This window comes from Anabrus simplex, chromosome 3 (genome assembly GCF_040414725.1).
Source record: "Anabrus simplex isolate iqAnaSimp1 chromosome 3, ASM4041472v1, whole genome shotgun sequence".
Classification (NCBI taxonomy): domain Eukaryota; kingdom Metazoa; phylum Arthropoda; class Insecta; order Orthoptera; family Tettigoniidae; genus Anabrus; species Anabrus simplex.
This window is the reverse complement of record NC_090267.1, coordinates 507,326,376-507,344,793: the sequence shown is the minus strand read 5'-3', so window position 1 is coordinate 507,344,793 and position 18,418 is coordinate 507,326,376. Positions and strand designations below refer to the sequence as shown.

General features: G+C 36.2%; 1 protein-coding gene across 1 annotated transcript in view; it reads left to right on the top strand.

Annotated features, from left to right (window-relative positions):
* The window catches only part of sick (sickie), a 501,196-nt gene that overhangs the window by 193,576 nt on the left and 289,202 nt on the right, over positions 1-18,418 (top strand). The window contains exon 11 of the mRNA XM_067143723.2: positions 12,386-12,564. Within this exon, the coding sequence (XP_066999824.2) occupies positions 12,386-12,564 (179 nt within the window). The remainder of the gene's footprint in view (positions 1-12,385; positions 12,565-18,418) is intronic.

The window sequence follows — 18,418 nt, the reverse complement described above, 5'->3', positions numbered from 1 at the left end:
ATGGCTATCACTTTCTAGAGGCATTTAAGGGAAGTTAAGGGTTGATGACCAAACAGGATAAAAAGAAATGTTAAAACAACACTCTGACATTTATTCACATAAGCAAATAATAAATGAAAATATTCTTAATGATATTCTTTTTTTTTTTTTTTTTTTTTTTTTTTTACATAGAACTTCCATAATATTGTATTTCTTCCTCGATTTTGAGTGACACGTGTTCTTAATCTGCAGCCTTACTGTGCTGTAATGAAAACCAAAGAAAAATTAGGCCTCTTGCCTTTCCAAATCAAAATATTTGATTGAAAGAATTTAAAAAAAATTAACATAAAGGTTCATAAAATAATTAAACAACTGTCTTGCTAATGAGGGTTTTACAAAAAATGTGTTCAAAGCTTTACCAATTCAGAGTAGTCTCAACACGTGGTTTTAAGATGAACTCGACTAAATTTATCATTTACAGTGTTTAATATTAGTCAATGACACCAACATGAAATTCAGTAGAAAATGAAAATTGATTTCAAAATTCTCAAAATTAATTAATTATTATTCTGATTATTATTATTATTATTATTATTATTATTATTATTATTATTAATCTCTCATCATTTAATTAACCTATGCTTCACTGTCACACGATCATATTCTCATTAATTTCCACTGCATCATTTACCTAACGATCGTCATTAGCATTCCAGAATAATTATTTTCCAATTAATTATTAATGACTCGGTTTCACCATAACTCAAAGTAATCATGCGGCTAACGAACTTCTACTTCTGATCTTTGTATTGCATTTCCATTCAAATTAATCTTAAAATATTTTAAAGTTCAACTATAAATGTGTCAGAAATTTACGTTATCCACGTGTGAACTAGTTAAATAAATTTTATTTACAAATCGAGTGCCTTCGTAAGATAACGAGATGATCTTTCCTTTTAAATCTCGCTAATGAAGAAAATAAATCCTTTTCTAGTCTTCCTCGACGTAAGTTGATCAAATTTTCCCTTAAGGGTATGAAAATTACTTCTTAAGGCAGCACACAACGATGAATGTAATCTGCGTCGCAGCAAGTGCACGACCAGATCAAATTAAATTGGACCAACATGATACAAGAGAAATATGTGTATTTACATACACACACACATTCACACTAGGAAACACGTATTTTATGTACGTTATTTATATCGAATCCTGTTTTGGCAAGTTTATTCATGATTTTTACGAGTGGTCAGGTCACGTAATATCTAGCAGGAAATAATCTGTGTACTGAAATTATTCTTCATTAATGGTGACTAGTGATCGAAGTCATGGGTATCACTTGGTAGAAACACATTTCACATATCGATGGGAGTTCATCTAACTCTTGAAATTATAATGGAAGATTCTAGTAAAATCCATAAGCACTACCATCGCTTGGGCTACAGGTTGAAACTATCGCAAGCGTGAGCCTTAATCGTATTATATTTATTCCCTACCTGTGAAATACACTCGCAACACGTACTCCAATAATTATAATCTATCTTGCGCCCCCAATACACAAGAATAAGTCAAATATCGTCATTAAATCATCAATCGCTCAATTATACAACAAATATCCCTAAGGATTGGTCATATTCCAGACCCTTCATGAACAGAGCACATTCAATCTCACATATAAGGACTCTACTGTAAATTTATGGCTCACGAGCGTTTAATTCTGTTTTATCCGATCTTTAGTCAATATTATTATTATGTAAGTGATTATTACATCCACTGATCCTCGTGGAATATCATAAAATTAGATGACTTCATCATAAATACAACAAGTGATCTTGAAAGACACTAGGTTCGACCCTATTCACTCAAAATGTACACGCCAATTTCAGTCCAATAACTTTAAACATTACAAGGGAAGTAGATTTATCGTGTGGTCAGTGATTTTTAAATATTAAGCTCCTAAGCATGGGAAATCATTCAAAGACAACCTACATGTCTACTCTAACAGATTCAAAATTTCATTCACACGTACCTAGTCTACCACGACACCTTAAGAAGTGGAAAAATGAAATGTTTCTAACTACAACAAACTAATAGATCTACGACTTAAAGAAGAAAGACCTCTAGTTGTACAAAAGGTGAGACAGAAAAATTAAATTAAAAGGTACTCAAGTTTTAGATGGAGTTCAATCCCCGTCGACAGTCAATTATTCCAGCATTTTCCTCCGGTCAGTCTCCTTCCAATTACCAGATACGCCTCACATTTTACAGCTCCATGGAGGCTTTGTAGCAGATGTCCCTCGATGAAGTTGTGTTATAGGTGGTTGTGGAATTGTCCATCTTGAGGTGTTCAGCTTCTAAGACGACTTCTGTAGAATTCCGGTCACAAGCTGTAACTGAGATGACAAGATTAAGTATTTGCACAAGCACACGTCGAACGTTAATAACTCGTCTACACAGTCACACTTAACTTGGTTCTTAATGCGTGTTTTACTCCATAGGAATCCGCTAATTATCTCGCTAAATTCTGGCAGAACGGGCGTCGACTTGAACTGGAAATCATTTCTCCACGTGGTTGGATAACGTAGCGTCGCACATCCAAGACTAGAGTTCAGAATAACAGCACAGCGAAGAATATTCAGAGAGAGAGCAATACAGCGAAGGATATTCAGAGAGAGCAATTTACTCGTAACAAGGCCTTTTTATCTTATCGGCCTGGGAGGTGTGATCTTCAACGAGAACGATAATTGGCTGATGGTCTCATTTAATTGGCTCAGACTATTCCAGATTCAGAATGTGAGTTGCGCGCGTGCGGCGGTGGTCACGTGATTTGCTTCGACCTTGGCACGGTCCGGGCCATGTATCACCCCTCTGAATGACGAAAAGAACTCGTTCTTAGCTCGCCACTACTTCCCCAATGACACATTGCAGTTCCAAGCAGACAATAAAACTTTTAATTTCCAATTGTTGAAAATATGCACAATATCGCCAATTTTAACGGGGACAGTATATACAGTATACGGTAGAATATAAGGTATAGAAATCAGTAACAGGCAAGCCTACAAGTCTAGAATTGTTAACGCCAAGAATTTCCAAAGCAGAGTTAGATCCCACCATGCATGGAAGAAAGGAGACGCGTGTAGGATGAAAGAAGAGGGCATACTGGCCACGGATGAAAGCCTAGAAGTAATGGAAATCAAATTAACATGGTCTTCACAAGGCCTAAATGAAAACTAGTAGTAGTAGTATAGATTGCATGCCCCAAAATATAATTATTTATTACACTAGAACCTCGATAATTCAAAATCTGTTTATTCAAAATACCACCTAATTCGAAGGTCGTCTTGTTCCCGGAAACATGAAGTACTGTTTTGCATTGTTAAATTGTTAATTCGAAATATGGATAATTTTTAATTTGAAGTACAATGTCTGTCCCATTACTGAAATTCAGACTAATAATTCAAAACTGCCTTTACATTAAAAAAATAGTATTTCTGAGAATAATTTAAATTCAAAATTGGTCCGCGTCATGATGGAACACATCTCCCGGAATGTGCTGGGGTAGCTTTCCGTACTTTCACTCACTTCAGTGTGTCTACAGTGTGCTTCATATTTACAAAGTTTGAGTGTAATCTTAATTCTTTTGTATTCAGAATTTTACGAAACTCCACAATATCACATAGCAGGCAGTGTGCAGGGAAGCAGAATCTGCGAACACTGGTGATTGCAAGAGACTATTCTCATTTTAGATCCCGTATTGAAAATCAGTTGAAAGGAGAATAATAAAACTTTGTTTTTCACCTATTCAATACTTAACTAGGATACAAAATTAGGATTTCATCCTTATTTTATTGCAAATTTATTAAAAACGTGGTACATGTTTCACTCTTTTTCTGAGCATCTTCAGCCATATTGTCATCACAAGGTTAATTAGGACATTGATTTTTAATTTGTATACATGATTTGTAATTAGCAAACCTAATACAATTTTTAAGAAACCTGATTAAATATATTTATCTTATATATTACATTGGCTGGCTGTGATTTAGGATATAACAATTATTAACATTGAAATTAAAACTATTACAATATTTCCGTATGTGACGTCAATTAGTCGGTCTAAGTGTAACAGTTTTTCACATTCTATTAAAACTAATAATTTTCTTAAAAGTTTCTTGTTTGAATCATTTTCACTTCATATAAATTTGAGAAATGAACTGTATTACACTCTCAAAACAAATTATGAGATCAGGCGCAGTTATTATTGTGTTCGTTATCATAATATCTGAAACTCTAATGTGTGGTTTATTATAGTTGATGATGTTCCACACTTTGAAATTAACATTTGTTGAAACTTGTTAAATACAACATTTGCTGTTATCTTATTCAAGACTTAAATATCCTGTGTAAGTGAGCATGGCCTAGGTCTGATGGGGACTCTCAAGCTTTATGTTGATAGTTGAATTGTGATTTCTCCCAACTATGCAATGAGCTTGTTGACATATCTGTAAGAAGGGAAAATTTCGTAAGGATATACTATCACTATCAGCCATATTCAGTCGTTTTTACGATGTGGCCTCTTTTAAGTCCAAAGCAAGGTAGGTTTTCATGAGGTCTCTCCATCCGGGACGGTCTTGAGCGATGTTCTGCCAATTGATCCCACTAATCTTCCGGATGTCTTTATTCCATCTGTCCGGTGGTCTTCCCTTAGGTCTCAGATGATCTCTCGGACTCCACTCAAGCACGAGCTTTGTCCACCTACCATCAGTTCTCCGAGCAACATGGCCTGCCCACTGCCATTTTAGGGTAAACGCCCTTTCTAAAATGTCACTGACCTTTGTGACTGAACTGATGTAATCTGCTCTCTTCCTGTCTTTCTTCATGAAGCCTAGCATAAACCGTTCCATAGCTCTTTGGGTTGTTCTGAGTTTTTGCTTAACAAAAACGCTAAGTGTCCAGGTTTCACAACCGTAAGTCAGGTGGCATGTTGGATTTGAAGATTGAAGAATTTCTTCCGTAGGCTTGCCATCCTAGTTTGATACGTCGGAAGTCCCCTTTCGTGTTTACAAGCTGCCCAAGATAGACATACTCGTTGACCTGTTGTAATATCGAGGCCTCACATTAAAGGGTCAACATTTACCCCTAAAACTCCTGCCTATGTATCTGTTAGTGTTCTCGGCTGTTTGTCGTTCTACTAGCAATCCTTATGTTCTATGTGTGGGTACGTAACCGCAGGGAGTGGGGAGAGGAAGTAGCAGTGGGCGGTGTAAGAGGGGGTGTTTGTTCTCTTAGATTGACTATTTATATTGTCAGGAATGAAAATATTCGAAAATTTTTGTCTATTAAGTTTAAATGTTTGTATTAAATTTGGTTATTGTTCAATTAAAGTGTTCTTAACTTTGATTTCATCATTCAAGTTTTTATCTTTGTTGAAGTGTTTATCTAAGTTCATTCATCAGTTTTCCTTTTTCAGTCTTTCTGATTACTTTTAAATCTCTTTCTATAGTCGTAAAATGGTGCCCTTTTACTCATAGCTGAATATTTATTATGTTCAGCAGCATTTACGTGTTCTAGATATCTAGTTATAAAACTTCTGCTAGTTTGGTCTATATATGAAAATCTGCACTCTAAGCAAGTGAAGTTATACATTCCTGAACATTGGTATTGGTTATTATGTGAATTTACTAAATTATGGTTGAAAAAAATATTTCGATTTGTGTTTTGAGTTTTAAATCCAATATTAATTTCTCATTTTTAATAGGATTGGTGATTTGATGTATAGTTGGATTACATTCATACATATCCCACGTCGTTCCATCTTAAGCGATGGGTCGGCAAACGAGGCTTCTCCACCAGTTGCGGTCCCTGAACTTCTCTCCTTCTTCAATGCCTTCCAAAGTATGTCCTCTCTGTTGAATGTCGATCTTCACCATGTCCTTGTACCCGAGTCTTGGTCGCCCTCTTGGTCTTTTGTCTTCAAGTTTTAGATCGTACATTTTTTTGGTAATCAGTTACCACCCATGCGTCGCATATGTCCATACCATCTCAAGAAGATCACCGTTACTGGTTTAGAAGGATCCACCTTTCAATACTTCGTTGTAAGTTGAACTAAAAAGAAGTCAGAACTTGTTTATTGGGACCGGTTTTGACACATTACAAGTGTCATCATCAGCCAAATAGGCTTTAGATTTTGCTTGGTAAGCGTTATCATTTAAAGTTAAAAACTTCATGATCGTTCCTTATTGAATAGAGAAATAAGAATATCACTGTTACTGGTTTAGAAGGATCCACCTATCAGTACTTCGTTGTAAGTTGAACTAAAAAGAAGTCACAACTTGTTTATTGGGACCGGTTTCGACACATTACAAGTGTCATCATCAGCCAAATAGGCTTTAGATTTTGCTTGGTAAGCGTTATCATTTAAAGTTAAAAACTTCATGATCGTTCCGTATTGAATAGAGAAATAACTATTTTGTAAAAGTTGCTACCTGCCTGAATTCTGTGGGAAATTTCCTTATCTATAGAACCAGTATCAGAGATAACACTTCCAAGATATTTGAATTGATGGTTCATCTGTAGCTGTTTCCCCTCCATTTCAATGTGTCCCATTGGTTGCCCGTATCTCTTCATGACCATAACCTCACTTTTCTCTTGGTTGAAGATGAGTCCATATTCTTTAGCAGATTCTGCCCAGGAGTTTATTTGTCCTTGAAGATCTTTTTTAGAGTCTCCCCACAAGCATATATCATCCGCGAACAATATAACTTTCATTTTCTTACCTCCAGTGGTTTGGTGAACTTTTCTCTGAATCTCGTTCATCCCAGTGATGAAAAGAAGAGGAGACAGAACACCACCCTGTCTTAACCCAGATTTTATATCAAAGGTTTCAGTCATTCCTACAGGTGTTTTGACTTTACTTCGGGTATCTTCATACAAATTCTTGATCCGGTGTATCATGTCATCCTGTATTCCAATTTTCTGCAGTGCTTCCCACACCTTCTCTCTATTCACTGCATCAGATGCTTTCTTGATATCCAGAAAGGCTAACCACAAATCTTGGTTGTGTTCATAGTATTTTTCCATTAACTGATGGACTGTAAAGATTAAATCAGTTGTTGATCTCCCCTTCCTGAAACCATACTGTTCTTCGAAGAGGTTCTCTTCAATAAGGGGTCTGATTTTACGCTCTATAATGCTTTCATAAAGTTTACCAACTTGAGATGTTAAAGTGATGCCTCTATAGTTGGAACATTTCTTTCTGTTTCCTTTCTTGAAGATTGGAATTATGATGCCTGTTTTCCAATCGACTGGTATGTCCCCTTCTTTCCAGATCTTACGAAAGAGTCTGTAGATCCAATGTTTTCCAGAAATGCCCATTGCCTTGATCATTTCTCCATTAATTTCATCAGTCCCTGCCGATTTTCCAGTTTTGATGTATTTCCAGGCATATTCTACATCATTCCATGTTAATTCTAACCTGTTGTCCGAGGCAGACTTGCAGGAGGTAGTACTGGTACTGTCTTTTTGTGTAGGCTGCATGCAATTCACATTTAGTAATTCATCAAAGTAAGTTCTCCAAGTCTCTTTGATCTTCTCATCTTCAGTGATCAGATTTTCATTATCATCTCTTAGGTATTTGGAGTGTTCTTTATCTCTTTTTCTGTTTTTCATCATCCCATATAACATTTTCTTATTACCATTAACATCCTCTTTCAATTCATCACTCCACTTGTTCAACCACTTCTCTCGTTCTTCTGTAACAACTTTGTTTGCTTGTTTTTTAGCAACCCTGTATAGTTCCTTATTATGATCAGTCCGGTTCTTGAAATATTTTCTGAACATGTTGTTGTTGTTGTTGTTGTTGTTCAGGACAGCAGGTCTTGTTCTGTCATTCCACCATCTTTCATCTGTCTTCGGTATCACTGTTTTGATGTTTTCTTGGAACTCTATTATTCTATCATTGTCCTTCAGCTTCCAGGTCTTGAGTTTCTTTACCTCTGTGGTTCTTACTTCTTTTAACTTGTTAAACTTTAAGTATCCAATGAGGAGTCTATGATCACTTTCCAGGGAGACACTAGGAATCACTTTTACATCTAACATCAATAAGAGATTCACTTTTTCCATCCCATCCATATCTTGTGACCTTACGGCTTTTTTGTTTTTGATACCATGAGTTCACTATTATAAGGTTGTTCCTCAGGCAGAGGTCAAGTAGTCTAGTTCCTTCTGGGTTTCGTGGACCCCATCCATGTGCTCCTAGAATACTTTCATATCCATCTCTCACAGTTCCTACTTGAGCATTCATATCCTCTATGATAATTGTTCCATCTCCTCTTATTCTTTCCTCTATGTCTTCTTCAAAATGTTCTTTTTCTTCATCTTCACAACCAGTCTGTGGTGCATAGCACTGAATGATGTTGATGTTCTGGGAAGAATCCAATTTCAGCATTATGTGAAGAAACATATTTTACTTCTACTACATGATCTTTCATTTGATGATCCATAACAACACCAACTCCATTTTTTGCTTGATCTCCACCTGACCAAAATAGATGGTTTCCCTCTCTGAGTTCCTTTGATCCTTTTCCCTTCCACTTGGTTTCACTGAGTCCCGGTATGTTTATGTTCCTTGTTTTCATTAAGTCTACACATTCCTCTATTTTGCCAGTTAGTGTCAGAATGGTTAGCGTGGCAATTTTGATTTCAGTCTCATATCGAGTTTCGTGTGTTCTCCTCTTTGGTTGTGATGGAGCATCGGGTATTGAGCCGTCATTAATATCATTACCAATGAGGGAACTAGAGTCATTATTCTGGTGATTACAATATTTCCATCCGAGGCCTCGTTTAGTTTTGAAAGCAATTCCAAATTATTCAGAAGCTGACTTGCTGGGCCTATCACTTTCGAAGATATTTTGTCGGGGTTATCTCCCTTAGACTTCAATAGTCCCCTATCAACCTGCAAGGCAGAAGGCCCTGAGTCAGTTCTCAGGGATCAGTTATTGCCTCTTCCGCCAGATCTGCCGTACCAGTGATTTTCACTTCCGCCTTCACTGCCGTTGAGGTCTTCACCCGTATCCCTGGGCATGGGTTCTGTGTTATACCCCACAGGACTGGCTCCCCGACTGAACTCGGCCATCCTATCACTCCGGCCTACCGAAGTGTAGGTTGCCCACCCCCGCGACGTGGACGCACCAGACAGGAATTACTCAAGTGGAGGAATAGGGAAGGTGACCCTATCTCCCTTGAGCCGAGTTAATGGTTGTGTGTGGTGCCACAACGAAAGGCTATAGTTGGATTAGTGAATGTAAATGTTGCAAACTTAGGTTTTGTAGTTTTGATCGGAGTGAGGTTAGTGGCCAATTTTAATTTTACTCTATTAATAATTTTATTGACAATTTCTGTTTTATAACGTTAAACAGATGCTAAGTCTTTTATGAATTTAAGTTCTTTCTTTAAATTATTTTCTGTGAGAGGCATTTTAAAAGCTCTGTAAACCAGACTCAAGAAAGCAGCTTGTTTATGTGATTTAGGGTGTAGAGATTCTTTTTTAATAGTTATCGGGATGTAAGATGGCTTTCTGTAAATTTGAAAGTCAAATTTATTTTCTGTTTGTGTTATTTTAATGTCCAAAAAGTTTATTGAATGATTATTTTCTTCCTCCTTAGTAAATTTTACTCTTTGGTGGAGACTATTTAAGAAGTTTAGAATGTTATCACTGTCATTATGTTTACTGTCTATTATAACGAAGGTATCATCTACATATCCCAACCATATATATATTTATTGAACGAATCAACGACTTCCCGCAATTACGGGTTGCCACAATGGACAAAGTAAAGCATATCAGGATAGAGAAAGTTTTTATCATATAGAAATATAGTGATAATAAGGATTTCTTAGATTATGGAGGTCCGAACAGGTGAGATTTCAGGATTTGTACTGATCCACGTATGGTGGTGGTAACTATTCTTTCAATGCTGTTGATGGGCAGGTCGAACTTTTTCCAGAATTCTACGAACAAGGCAGGTATTGTGCCACGAGCACCAATCATTAGGCCGATAATCTCTACTTCATTCAGCTGGTATTTATTTTTGTAGAACGGAATGGTGGGCGCGTAGATGTTCTGTTTTTCAAGATGAACTTCAGTAGACTGGCCGACATGGTGCTATGTTCCAAGTGATCCGTATAAATATTGGCTAATATTCCTGATGTGGGATCTCCCATTCCCAAACACATCTGTTGGTATTTTTTACTGTTAAACGTAAAATAATTATTGTTTAAAACAAAATTTAATAAACTTATAAATTCTTCTATTTTGCATATACTTAATTTGCTATGTTTGGCCAAATTGGATTTGATGATTTCAATGGTTTCTTTAATAGGTATGCTAGGATACATGTTGGTTATATTGTAAGAACACATCCTATGATGTGATTGTAGGCTGAAATTATTTAATTTTTCACAAAATTCATTTGAATTACTGATCGTAGAATCGCTGTTAAATTTATAGTGTTTTTTAAAAATTGGTGCAAGAATTTTGAAATTGTATAAGTGGGACTATTTCTACTATTAATTATAGGTCTAATAGGCATATTTGCTTAATGGACTTTGGGTAGAGTTTTAGCCGTTGGTAATTTAGGATTCACGTTAATCATTTTTTGGTACTCTTGTTCGTTGAAGAGAAAAGTGGAATTTTTAAGTATGTTTTTAAATTCTTCTGAATTTTATTTATAGGATCTTTTTTAGTTACTAAGTAATTATTATCTGAAAAAAAAATGCTTCTATTTTATTAATGTAATCACATTTGTTTAATAGAACTGTGGTTTCACCTTTGTCAGCTTTAGTAACTATTATGTTGTTTTTATTAATTTTAATTCTTAAATTTTTAAACTGTTTAGATAGAGTAGGATTTGAATTGTTGATTAATTCTTCAGCTAAGGTAGGAAGCTTCTTTTTTATTTCATACCTAGTATAATTTGGCAAATCTACCAGTAGTTGTCCTATATTAGATTCTGCTTCTGCTATTGTAGTTTATTTCTTCCATTATATGTGGGTTAGGCCAATTGAATTGAATTTCAAAGTGTGCAACATCATCACCTATAATAACATTAGAGTTTCAGATATTATGATGATGAACACAATAATAGTTGCACCTGATCTCATAATTTGTTTTGAGAGTGTAATACAGTTCATTTCTCAAATTTATATGAAGTGACAATGATTATTCAAGATTTTAATAAAACATTTTAAGTTCAAACAAGAAACTTTTAAGAAAATTAATAGTTTTAATAGAATGTGAAAAATTGTTACACTTAGACCAACTAATTGATGTCACATACGGGAATATTGTAATAGTTTTAATTTCAGTGTTAATAATTGTTATATCCTATATCACAGCCAAACGACGTAATATATAAGATAATTATATCTAATCAGGTTTCTTTAAAATTGTATTTAAGTTTGCTAATGACAAATCATGTATTCAAATTCAAAATCATTGTCCTAATTAATCTTGTGATGACAATATGGCTGAAGATGCTCAGAAAATGAGTGAAACATGCACATGTTTTTAATAACTTGGCAATAAAATAAGGATGAAATCCTAATTTTATGTGCTAGTTAAGTATTGAATAGGTGAAAAACAAAGTTTTATTATTCCCCTTTCAACACTGGTGATGCCGACAACTGGCAAAAAAGCGTGGCTCATATATCAATTCATATGCACTGAACAATGTTATGAATGCCGATGAAACTTCATTTCTTTTTTTATGCCGAGCCCAAACAGACTTTTTGTTTTAAAGGAGAGAAGTGGGGGTCATTGTACTGTGTTGGAGGTGGGAGACTTCCTCCCTTCGTCATAGGATAGTTCGATAAGCCACAATGTTTTAAGGGTGTTGGGCATTTTCCGTGCAAGTACAAGGCATCTAAAAATGCAGACTTTACAGTAATGCAAAAAATAAAGCATTTGCACAGGGGAGCCAGCATAATTTTTCCTCGTCTTTGAATCATCTGTTTTTTCTTTCGTTGCGTGACATTAGGTTTGCCAGCCATTTATCCAAGTGCATTATTTGAATAATTCACATGCACCTTGTTGGATACATTTCAGAAATAACTTATCCATGGCATTTGAAAGGTTTAAACTGTGAATTAATGTGCATTAATGGGTCTTAGAATAGGTACTCTGTGACACAGCAAGGGTTGGGTTTTCTGAATTACGAGTTGGCAGTTAAATCAAAATCACGTACATCGTCCCAGTGACTTTGAATTAACAAGGTTTTACTATACTGTAATTACAGGACTCTTTATTCCATACATGAATCATTGTAATGAATTATATGGAATAAAAAAATTAAATATATATGCTTTTTGTTTTCTGCATTGCTGTAACATAAAGTGTTCCTTCTTTCAGACAAATTTCAAATAGTCAGTGGAAGAAATATGTGGAAGGTGGTAGAGTGGGAAAGTGTGAACTGGAGGTGGTAAAGCAGCCGCGGGAGAAGCGGGGGACGGGCTCCAGCCCCAGTGGAGGCAGCAGCAATGGGCCCAGTCGCAAGCCCGACAAGAATCCCGAGAGGCATAAGAAAATGGGTGAGTTAATGTGTTTTCAGGTTTCTCATCACTTGTTCTGCTGTGGCCATGTGTGTGTTCAAGTTACCGGAGATATCTGTGACTGGTTTCTCAGATATTCTTACAGTTAATTATTTTTATATAATGTTACTGAGATTATTGGACAGCTAACAACAAACACTGCATTGTGTGAACTAAGTAATTTAGGCCAAAAAAGTTTCTCAGTAACCATAAAGCAAGGGCACCTAATACGCTCTGAACAGTAGAAAATTTAAAAATATCTCAGTTAATTTTTAAAAATACATCAAAGTAGAACACTAAACATTCTATAAGATTGGTCACGTAACTGGTAAAAAGGCTCGAAAAATATGAGAAGGGTAGTGGAAATAACGGAAATAAGGTATTTGATGTGACAATTTTCCTTTTCAATCTTGCAGTCACACGTTTTCTTCATGTTTAAAAATGTAAAAATAAAAAGCAGTGAGTACTTCCAAGATGAAGTCTAACGATATTTTGAGGGTGTAAGATCAAAGAGCTGCACGTAACTTAATTTGTCCATTTAGTAGATTAAGCTGAATATCATTTCTTCACTCTTGTAATATCACATCCATGATGAAACTCGTCCCTCAGAGTAGTCTGAGACGGAGAGATAGACGGGTGATCTTCTTGCTGTTCTACTTTGCCTTGTAAAACAGTCTTCCCTTATCAGAATATGCCCAAGGAAGGGGAGGTAGCTTTGACTAATGGGAAGAGAACCATTTTTGTACGTTTAGTTCTTCTGTGATGAACACATTTGTTCTTTTCTTCATCCATGCTACTCTGCCAAATCCTAGTCTTGAAGGCATCAGTATGTATACATTTATTGAGAAAGATTAAACACTTACCCCATAAGGAGGTTGCCGTGTTTGTGTGGAACAGAGAGCTGAAAGAAGGTGCTGTCTACGATAGTCAAAGATTAATTTATAACTTCAAAAATAAAGGTTATATTTCTTTTCAGATATTAAATTTTAACAAAACTATTCACTTGGTGAAAGCACCAGATTTCAGGTACAGAGCTAGTTTGGTACAAAGTAGGAAAAAAGAGAAAAGCCCAGTAAGGTTAGTTACAATTTGAGCTCCCACTGTACAAAAGTCCCTACATCACTACTGTTGCATTTAGTTATATAGTCAAGGAGATGAGTCTCCCAATTTCTTTTACAGGATAATTAAATCACACATAATTTTCACGAGCACCTTTTGCTCCAAAGGCTACAAGATACGGCCTTCCAAAGGCACCATTCAATATTTACACAAATTACATGTAAGAGCCTCTATGCTCTATAATTCTACCAAGAAACTGCGCTCCCAAACTCTTACAGCCTACTCAAGGCAACCTGTAACTTTTACATTTGGGATTAGAGCATCTTTGTTCAATAAAATTTACACTTTCAGGCCTCTCTTGGCACAACCTATAATTTACAAGACCATATCAATTGTCTTTTAAGTTTACACATGGGTATCGAGTACCCATTTTACCGGGCCTTCGTGAAAATAACAGGTTAAACTTACTGGCCCAAAAATCAAAACGCTGCGGAGGCAGACATTTGCACTCCTTGAAATTTGTACACAAGATAAAACCCTATTTGGGCTCCTGGCCTGAAGTTACAAGGGCTAATCCTGTTCTACTGAGGTGACTAGATGGACAAGTTAGGTTACAGTTTACAATAGTAAAAACAGTTACAGAATCGTAGTCACTTCAAGATTAAATTGAAGGGGAATTACAAAAATGTAAATTTTTCTTTCTTCTCATGTAAAAGTTCAAATAGTCTCTATCCCCAGATTTTAGTGAAGTGCAATAGACTATTTGAACTTTTACATGAGAAGAAAGAAAAATTTACATTTTTGGAATTTTACAGTTACATTAGGAAAGAGAGGAAACCTTCCCCTTGAATTAGCCGGCAGAGATATCTACAGAGTTCGAAATATGGTGGCCATTACCGTAGCTGATGTTCTGCTTGCCGACGGATGAGGCCCCCGCCTCCTTTCTTAACACACACACTCAGTAACACGATGATCAATAAGACAAGTTAGCTCGAAAAAGCGCCAGCTTCTATCCCTTTCAGACCTCAAAGAAAACTGCCGGTGTGAATTTTTGTTTGTACATCAAAAACTGACTAAAATGCTCTTAAATACGTGTATTTTTAGTTTATTCTATAAAATAAAAGTTAACATCTGAGAGAAAGCACCCACACAATTGTGGGTGTCAGGACTTAATTCACTACTTACAAAAAAGGAAAATTACCTCAATGCGTGTGAATATACATATGTACATGATCAAATATTCTATTTTACAGTGGGGAATAATTTAAAACAATTAAATCTTCGTTCAAACACAAGTAAGTAATACATTTTCTACACTGAGGATGAGTTTGGCTTTTACTGCCCTTTTGGCAGCAGCACCTTGTCGTCGGATCTAAAAGAAAACTGGAGGTGTGAATTTTAGTCTGTACGTCAAAAACTTACTAAAATGCTCTGAAATACATGCTTTTACAGTTTATTTTACAAAATGAGAAATTTCAGCTAAAAAACAGAACCCACACAATTGTGCGTGCCAGGACTTAATTCATTACTTACAAAAAATAAAAATTTAAAAAATTCAGCTCAGTACATGTGAATATGCATATGTACATGATCAAAAGTTCTATTTTACAGTGTGAACAATGCATTTTATACATTTTTTTTTTTTTGCTAGGGGCTTTACGTCGCGCCGACACAGATAGGTCTTATGGCGACGATGGGATAGAAAAGGCCTAGGAGTTGGAAGGAAGCGGCCGTGGCCTTAATTAAGGTACAGCCCCAGCATTTGCCTGGTGTGAAAATGGGAAACCACGGAAAACCATTTTCAGGGCTGCCTATAGTGGGATTCGAACCTACTATCTCCCGGATGCAAGCTCACAGCCGCGCGCCTCTACGCGCACGGCCAACTCGCCCGGTTTTTATACAATTAAAATCTTATACATTACATTTGTCACGTGGAGTACGAGTTCTGCTTTCACAGTCTCTTTGATGGCAGCACCCAGCACTCTTTCATGCATTGCCTGAAGGTAAACCTAGCCCGCACACTTCTGCGCATCTACATTCAAAACCTCATGGTATTACGTACGATGTTGTAAGTTCATAATTTATGTTTGCTAAACAATTTACACACTTCATTGATTATATTCTGATATTCATTAGAGCTACTAGATTAATATGAATGCAGTAAATTAATACTTATTTAGGGCATTACTGCTTCCCGCCTTCTTGCCGATGAACTGTATTTTAAAACTTTTCTTCTTGACCCCTGGTGGGCAAGCACTAAATAAAAACAACAATACATGGTACGTGTCCCGCACAAGCACTGCAGTCCAGTCTAGTGCCAAGAAAATGTCAAATAAGCTCAGACATAAATAAAATACGAACCGCACAATTGTGCATACACGGTCTGAAAGGGTTATACCCAAGAGGAAGGTTCGAGATGGTTCTGGGCTAAAACCAGACACACCCCCAGTGTTTTATTGGCTAATTAAATATGTACAAGAAAACCCTGATTGGTTGAAAACTAAATACCCAAAATTTCTTATTGGTTACTTTTAAAGTTGGAGGAAATAGATCAAAGTGTTGGAAACTGTGATACGCGAAAAAACAAAAGAAATCCCGTCAGTTTAGGAAACCTTAAAATAACACATTACTCTATCACTTTAGTAATGACATCTGTTGGCCAACATCCCAACTTCTTGCACTAGTTGTTTCAAGTTTTATGTGTTAGATAGCATTCTTCTAGGCGCTTCATTTAAATGCACGGGGTTGAGGTGTACCTCCCGGTACACACACATTTATAGCTATATAAATGATTTCTGAGTATGGATAGTGAGCCTTTCAAAGGCCTTGAGAACTACAGTTTTTGTCAATGACTCTGATAGATTTAACCTTGATCGGAATTCTTCGAAGAACTTAGGAATTGTTCCTCTCACACCGATCATGAGGCCTATAACCTCGATGTTATCCAGTCCGTATTCACGTCAGTAGAAGGTGATATTTGGTGCGTAGATGCTTTTCTTTACCTCGTGTACTTCACTGGGCTGATTAGTGTGCGATTTAAACCAAACCGTAGGATCAATAATATATCCATTGGTGTTATTTTTTAAGGCTATCATATCAAACCTACGGGTACTGCCATTCTCCGATAATCCATGGACCTCTTCGTGAACTGTATAACCAGCGTCTTGCAAAGACTGAGCGACGGAGCTTCATATGGCATGGTGTCACAGGGTTTTGCTGTATGGACAGTATCCCAGGACAGGAGAAAGGGTTTCTATCTTGTTGTGGCAATGCCAGCAACGGTTATAGTCCTGGGATCTGCCTGGCACGGCTTGAACGGCTGCAACGTTAGCGGTCATCTTTAGAGCATCATGCCAGTTAATGCAAGACAGCCCATCATGGTGTATTATCCAACTGTTCGCCGAAAGGATTTCTTTAAATAAGATAACACCTTTTCCCTTTTGAGGAAGCTGATACCATTTTTGGAATTACTGATCTCTCAGGAATTGTCTTATTTTCTTGGAATCCAAAAGACCATTTTTGGAATTTAATAAGCTGACGCTGGGTGAAATGTGCAGGTTTTGTAGGCATTTGTTACTCTCCTCAGAGAGATTCCTACTTCACAAAATATAAGGGTTGCCATTTATTTGTAGGGTAACAAGGGCACTAATTTGTTTCAGGACAGCTTCCGACTGTGATCGGAAAAGTCCTGGACCTTTGAACTTTCTGTGTGTATGTATCATACCATCAGGTGTGTCGGCAGGAAGCTGGAAGGTTTCTTTCAGCATGCATTTGATCATTTTGTCACTGTCCTTCAGAAATTTCGGAGGAATACAGTTTAATTAAATGAAATAAGTTTCATAATGATAGATCCGTATTGAACTGTGATTACAATAGAGTAAATTAATGTATTATTTGGGTCCACCTTTTCAATACAAAATGTAAATAGTTTAAATTACATAAATGATTAGGGACTAGTTTCAACCTAGTACTAGGTCATCGTCAGCCTAAAGCAAAATTAAAACATAAAATATCGAAGAAATTAAAGAATGTAAAGACACGTACGGTTTCGTAAAAGTACATACCATGTGAGATATTGTGCAGCACTATGTTAAAAAATAACTCTCTGAAAGAGATTCATAATAAGTCCAGTGCATATTAAAAAGATGTTATAGAAAGGAATCCTTGAGTTGCTGGAATATGCTGGCTCCTTTAAGATGCAGGTATGCAACTGAAGAATCACTGAGCCGAAGTTATGTCGTTTATTTATGAATAAAGTACAGTGCGCCGTATAGCATTAAAAAGTCCAGTGCGCACTAAAAAGATGTTAAAGAAAGAATTCTTGTGTTGCTGGATAAGGAGAATTGAATGTGCTGGCTCCTTTAAGATACTGGTATCCAATTGAAGAACCACTGAGCCGAAGTCACGTCGTTTATTTACAATTAAAGACCATTGCGCCGTGTAGGATTAAAAAGTTGATAGGGATAGAAATTTTTCAGTTGTTGGTCAAGGAATTCAACATAGCTGGCTTCTTAAATTTGCTGCTGTATATTCGAAGAACAACTGAGATGAAGTTACGCCATTTGTTAAGTATAGATAAGAAAAGTGTTTTTCCACCAATCAATACACAATTTCTGAAGGACAGTTACAAAATGATGAAATGCATGCTGAAAGAAAACCTCCAGCTTCCTGTATTGTGTATTGATTGGTGGAAAAACACTTTTCTTATCTATACTTTGAATCTGTCAATACGGAAAATGAAATTTATAAATAATAATAGTTTGTTAAGATATTCATAGACGTAAAAACACATGGA